Raw genomic sequence first — 7,013 nt, 5'->3', positions numbered from 1 at the left:
TCTACTCTGAAGTTCAATTCTCAAAGGTTTGTTAGTAATTCAACTCCAAAATACATATAACTATTTAATTTAAAGTTTCTCTGTTCCACACGGTAACCTTTAGGCAGTGATTTCAGGAAAAGAGCACCCCATACAAAGCTGTGTCTAATGGTACTTTCAAGGTAGTAAGATGTTTTTAAGAAAAGAAACCAGTTTTATTCCTTTCATTATAATTTTTATCCTGTATAGGCAGAGTCCAAAAAAAAAAATGCTTCTAATAAGAGTCAGATGTTATGTGTCCAAAGTGTGAAGGCAGAAAAGTTGCGCTGGCAGTCCGGGCTGCCACAAAGCAGTAGTGCTCTGTGGAATGGGAAATAAACCAGACCACATGATGTTACAGGTAAACACTGATAAGTCTAAATGGTAAATAGCTTTTTGTTTATTTGACTTTGGGGATTTCTTCCCCAGTGTGTTTAGAAGATAAAAATTTCTATCAAAGGAAAATAACTGCTATCTTTCTGCTGCAGGAGTATTTCTATTCCCAGGCTCTTGTACAAATGTGTAGGACTGCACTGCGTTGTCTGGAAGATCCCATCTCTTAAACTAGCAAATTAAAAATGTGCACAGCAGGGATTTCTGCATCTGGTTTTTGCCTGCTTCTCTGATTTTACTGCTGGTAAGCCTTGTTTTTCCAGTCCTGTGCTGCAACACCTAGTTATCAAATGAAATCAGCTTCATATCCTGAAGCAGTCTCTGCAAATACAAGAAGCCACACTTCAGGTAGTATCTGCAGAGCTGGTCCTTTGATTTATTGTTCTTCTTGCACTTTATGTGGGATGATACTGAAAGCATGTGGAAATTCTCTCTGACGCATATGCTTATGTAAGACAATTACATGTGGTATATAAACCCTGAAAAGTGATAGCTTTTGACTGTCAATGCCATACATGCAATCTGCATAGTGCTTGTATTTGGTAAAAGGTCCGACCTAATCAGTTACTGTGCAGAAAAGTACAAGAAGTAGAGTCACGTCTGCCCATGTAGATTCAGTGCAGTCCTTCACTTAAATGCTTTTCTTGGTCTCAGTCACACGTAAAAAACCCCCAAACCTGTAAAGGTGACAAGAGTATAAATCAGCCCTCTTGGGTCCTATTCCAACTCCTTTCATAAGTGGGTGTACTTTCCTTCCCTTTCCTCCACCTTCATCCACCACATCTCTGACTCCTACATCAAATGAGGGTAAGCTCTATGCAGCAGACAATATGTGCCATGCAGTATTAAAGGGTTCCCAACAATGTGCATTTTTAATATATGAAATGATTATGTTTTAAAAAGTCATATAATTCAAATTAAGACTTCCAACAAAATTTTTTGGAGGGTTTCCTTCCCTCTACCCGCAATTAAAAATAAGGGGGTTTTAAGTCGGTTTTTCAGTACTTGACAATTAGAAGAAAATACTTTAAATTTTAACTCTTCTTTCTGTCAGGAAGAAGAGAGGTCTTCAGGAAAATATGGATGTTTTAATCGGGGCAGAGAGAAACTGTATTAATTTGTATTCATAACACAAGTAAATAGGGAAAACTGACATTGTCAATCCTAAATTGAGCTTTCTTTTTACATTCTAAGTGTTATTTTTTACTTTTAAGAACCAAATAACTTCCTTATAATGTCACTATGTGTAAATAAATACATATATCCATAATTTAATGCTTCTTCTGACCTGATATTTTTTTCAGTTTTGTCTGTTAGTAAAACAGGTTATTACGTTATTGAAAAAACACTATTGCAAGTATTCCTTTGAACTATGGACCATTTTTTGATTCATATATATTTTACCTCTCCATTTGTAAACATAGGACAAACTAAGAACGGCCATTTCATACAGGTTTATGCCTAAGGTCTTTATGACAGCACAAGTAGCTACTTATGGTCAAAGAGGCTGCTGACACCAAACGTCAATCTGCTTCTGATGAAGCTGCTGTTCTGTCCAGGTCAGACCCCACATGTAATGAGAAGTCAAAAAGACAAAATTGCATTAGGAGAAAATAAATGATCTGGCTTATTCAGTGAATTTGTAGAATAACAAATTGACAGAAACTGGAATCAATTTTCACGTGACCTACAAACAGTAGGATTGCTCTGACCTTTGGATAAGATTAATTTGCAGCTAATAATTCACTGTGTTCTAAGTCTCATCACATTTACTGTTTTCATGAGTCTTCTGTACTTTTTTTTTCCCTTCTTCTCTGCTCAGTTGCTGCTGTTTAAGTGTCCTGAGGGCAGAGAGGCTTGGGATTGTGCCAGGTGGTCTGGTGTAATTCCAAGCCAGAGGACTGACTCTTCAGCTATCCCCCCTTCTTTATGCCTTAAACAAGAAAGCAAATAACAATAAAGTGTGTTTTTTTTTAAAAAAAAAAAAAAAAAGATTCAGAGAACAGATTTTAAGAGGTGTAAACCAGAAAGTAAACTTCTCATTTCATCCCAGTCTATGCAGAACTGGCAACCCACTGGCTCAGATTCAGCTAAAACATACAGAAACAAGTTGCCTATTGAACAGTTACGTACCTTAGTGTTGACTTATCTCCTATCTGTTTTACAGACTTGAGAATTACAGCTGGTGATGGCTTGCAGAATATTATTATACATGCTGAGACAATAAGTTGTTTAATTTACAGGGGTAAATTAATCCCCTGCTTTACGGGGGTTATGCTAATGAAGGTATGCTCTTCCCAAAGTGCTGTGTTATAACCTACCATAATTAAGTGCAGTTCCCCAATAGTCAGCCATTTCAGCCTTTTTTAGAGAACTGGCACATTTTGGTGTTCAGTTTTTATTTTGATTGTTACCAGTGATTTTCTTCCTGTATGAAAAATCAGCCTATGACTTAGAAAAAATAACATTAAACAAATAAGGAAAAAAAATGTAAAAATTATGGGCCCAGATTAACATTTATTTCATAGGAATTTTTAAAGATACTGGTTTTCCATACAAATCTTACAATGTGTATAGGACCTCTTGAACAAGGATCCTGTAACAAAGGATAATTAATTGCCATTAATAAAGGTAATGAATTTTAGATGCTGTGAAGTCTTCCGTGAATTCAACATTTTCTCATCGTACCCAGAAACTACACTGGCTGTGTATGGCACCTACAAACACTTGTGATAACATCTACAAGCACCTGTGATAACAACTGGAACACATTAGCAGCAAATCAGGCATACTAATTATCTCTGCTTAAAATGAAATATAGTCTGACTGGGCCCCACTGTCTTCAGTCTTCCACCTCTACTATCTGCAACTGCATAAATACTCATGGAAAGGGAAAATCAGATTCTTATGGACCTAGAGAGTAAGTGACTTCTAGAATAGAGTATCTCTTTTCTCATATAGAAGAAGATGAGATCCACATTAACATATCAGTAACAAAAGCCTGTAATTTTACTCCCTAAGCATCAGCTGCAATGGCATTCCAGTCAGCGTATTGTAAAAATCAGCTATAAGAAATTAATACTTAATACATCATTTTCAAATTTCAAAGTATTTATACTCCTGTGTTAACTGCCATTTATGAACGCCCTGAAGTACCTCACTGTGTCATCACATGTTCCTTCTGAACAAGTGGGAGACTGACGGCTGGTGGTTTTGGTGGACTCATCCCTTCATCAGAAGGCCGGAATTAAGTAAGCTGCCCCATGAACCATGTTAAAATGCTGTTGCTGGTTCCTGACTGGCCCTGCTGCGTTTTGCTACGTTGCCCAAAAAGTTGTGAATGGAGTCAAATGCAGCTGGTGGCCGGTAACAAGTAGTGTTCCCCGGGGTCAGTATTGAAGCTGGTTCTGTTTAATATCTTTTTCAATGATCTGGACGAGGGGATTGAGTGCACCGTCAGTGAGTCTGCAGATGACATCAAGTTGGGTGAGACTGTTCAACAGCTTGAGGGTAGGAAGGCTCTGCAGAGTGAGGCTGCCCAGGGAAGCGGTTGAGTCCCCGTCCCTGGAGGTATTTAAAAGACGTGTAGATGTGCTGCTCAGGGACACGGCTGGCAGAGTTAGGTTGATGGTTAGGCTCTTAAAGCATCTCAAAGGTCTCTTCCAACCAAAACAATTCTATGATTCTCTTCTAGATTCAACTTGCCATCAACTCAGACCTCATCACCTCAGACATCATCTCTTGCCCCACGGCTGCTCTCCGGCCTCTCATCCCCCAGTTTGTATGTATAACCAGGATGACCCCATCCCAGGTGGAGAATCCCGCACTTGCTCTTGTTAAATTTCGTACGGTTGGGGATTGCCCAGCTCTCTGCTCTGTCCCAACCTCTCTGGAAGACCTCTCTACCCTCGACGGAGTCCACAGCTCCTCCTACTTTACTAGCATCGGCAAACTTACTCAACGAACATTCCATTCCTGCATCCAGATCATTTAGAGAAACATGCAAGAGCACTGGCCCTAAAATCGAGCCCTGGGAAACCCTGCTTGCTCGTGACTGGTACCAGCCTGATGGAACCCCACTTACTACAACGCTTTGAGCCCAAGCCGCCAGCCCTGAGGGCTTGCGGTTGGACTCGAGGATCTTAAGGGTCTTTACTGCCCTAAATGAGTGTGTGCTTCTCTGGTTCTACGACTGCTCTTTAAGGTTGCCCGGCGTGGAGTCAGGGTCTGGACTCCATGATCCTCGTGGCTCCCTTCCAACTCAGGCTATGCTACTGTTAGGAGATTGCCATGGGCAAGCAGATGAGAATCGATCCAAAGCAGAGCCCCACGCAAGCTCCTGTGAAGAAAGTGACCTCTTAACCAGTACCCCAGGCCAGCGGGGAGTTGCTGAGCCAGGGGGGTCCCGAGGGCGGGGCCGGTTGCCAGCCGTGCCTCTGATGCTCTGCATTGCCTGGGACACCACAGGGGACGGGTGACAATGGGGGCAGCTATAAAGGGCGCCAGCGGGCAGCGCTGCCCCAGTACGGCACAGGAGAGCGGTGAGTGGGCTGGCGGGGGGAGGCTGGGCTGGACCAGGGCCGGGGCAGAAACGCCGGACCCCGGGGCGGGGGGGGTGGGTTCTCACCCAGCATCGAGGGCCCGGCCACTGCCGGCAGCGCCTTGGGCCAGGCATGGTGCCTCCGGCGGGGCTGGGCGCAGGCCTTGCTGCCTCCCCGCTGCCTCGCCCCGACCCCTACCTGCCCCCAGCTCCCTGCGGCTCCCGTCCCCGCTCCCCCCACCGCCCTCTCCCTCCCTCCCTCCCTCCTGGCCCCACTGAACCCCTTCTCTCCCTCCTCCTGCAGGCCATGGCTGCCACAATGTCGTTGTCGCTTGCCCTGTTTGTGCAAAGCGTCGTCCAGCGCTGGCTGGTTGCCAGTGAGCAGCTGGACCGAGACCATGCGAGAGCGCGAGCAGCAGCGTGAGGAGCACCTGAGCCAGCGCATGACTCGGGTGCTGCAGGAGCTGGAGCTGGGCGTCCTTGCCTGGGGAGCCCGGCTCTTTGCTGCCTTGCAGCAGTGGCAGTTCTGGGCCACTGCTGCACTCCTGGTCCTGCTCTTTGGGCTCTGCTGCTGGCTGAGGAGATGGAGCCACCAGCCAGGCAGCAGCAGCAAGGAGGGCACTTCCAGAGACATGGCCGACAAGGAGGAGAAGACAGAAGACAGACCCAGTGTTGCCCTGGATGCGCACACCATTTTGGCCAAGCGCCTCCTGGACCTCTCAGAATCCTTCACGATGGTGAAGGAACTGGTGGATGAAGTTCTCCGTGTCTGCCAAAAACTCTCCAGGAACAGCTTCATGCCACGACTGATGCCAGTCATCGGGGTGGGCAGCACCTTGCGAGGTTGGAGTCCCTGTGAGCAGGATGCCACCTACCGCCTGCTCGTGCCCCTGAAGCCTCCCCATGGGCACGCCTTCCACTTGGAGATGGCCACCGCCACCGAGGAGATGCTGGCAAGGAAGTCCAGCCTCCGCGTAGAGCTGCAGTGCACCTGCATGAGGGAGCCGCTGGCGGAGGACATGCTCTGCTTCCTCCTCCACCCCCAGGAGGAGCTGAGGCAAAAACAGGGTCCCAGCCCCCTGCGCACCCTCTGCACCGGCCCCTACCTAGACACGGAGAGAACCGCACGCTGGCTCCAGATAGTGGTGAAACACGCCTGGGCGCTTATGGCGCCATCCACAAACTGCCGTCCAGCGGTGCTGCCCGCCAGGCACTCCTGCAAGCTCCAGCTGACACTCGCTTCCCACAGTACCGTCCTCATTGAGATGACGTTTGGAGTGAAGCAAGGCGACTCGTACGCCTTCCTGAGCTGGGAGTAAGCAGAGACCACCGTTACCGGCAGCAGGTCATGGCCAGAGAGCTGTGCTGTGGCCGAGGCACAGTTCTTCAGGCATGGGGTCAGCTCCCAGAGAAGCTGCTGCTGCAGAAATGAGTCCATGCCCCTGGGGAGCTTTGCCCTGTGCTAAGACGGCAATAAATCACTTGTTTAACACAGAGACGCCGCGTCCATGAGTGTCCGGGCATCACTTTGGCGGGGAATGCAGGCGTAGGGTGCTGACAGCTCAGCTGCCACAGAGCCAGGGAGCATTTTGCTCATGGCTTTGGACGGCCATAGGCTTCGCTGGGTAATAAGCTGGCTGGCTGGCTGGATGGGCCCTAGGAGGTGTGGTGAATGGAGTTAAATCCAGTTGGCGGCCGGTCACAAACGGTGTTCCCCAGGGCTCCCCCCAGGGGCCTCCTCTCTTTTTAATATCTTTATCAACGATGTGGACGAGGGGATCGAGTGCACCTTCAGTAAGTTTGCAGATGACACCAAGCTGGGCATCAGTGTTGATGTGCTTGAGGGTAGGAAGGCTCTGCAGAGGGATCTGGACAGGCTGGGGCGCTGGGCCGAGGCCAACGGTGTGAGGTTCTACAAGGCCAAGTGCCGGATCCTGCACTTGGGTCACAACAACCCCATGCAGTGCTACAGGAGAGTGGCTGGGAAGCTGCCCATTGGAAAAGGACGTGGGGGTATGGGTTGACAGCTGGCTGAATATGAGCCAGCAGTGTGTCCAGGCGA

The 7,013-nt window shown here is 47.4% G+C and overlaps 1 protein-coding gene across 1 annotated transcript; it reads left to right on the top strand.

The window, feature by feature from the left end:
• The first annotated feature begins 4,870 nt into the window (after nt 1-4,870).
• LOC141738360 (inositol 1,4,5-trisphosphate receptor-interacting protein-like 1) lies at nt 4,871-6,270 on the top strand. The gene is made up of 2 exons (XM_074573556.1): nt 4,871-4,952; nt 5,256-6,270. Exon 2 carries the CDS (start codon nt 5,350-5,352, stop codon nt 6,268-6,270), a length of 921 nt encoding a protein of 306 aa, XP_074429657.1. The 5' UTR covers nt 4,871-4,952; nt 5,256-5,349.
• The last annotated feature ends 743 nt before the right edge of the window (nt 6,271-7,013 follow it).

This window comes from Larus michahellis, chromosome 2 (assembly GCF_964199755.1).
Source record: "Larus michahellis chromosome 2, bLarMic1.1, whole genome shotgun sequence".
In the NCBI taxonomy this organism is placed as follows: domain Eukaryota; kingdom Metazoa; phylum Chordata; class Aves; order Charadriiformes; family Laridae; genus Larus; species Larus michahellis.
This window is presented reverse-complemented; position numbering and strand designations above follow the sequence as displayed.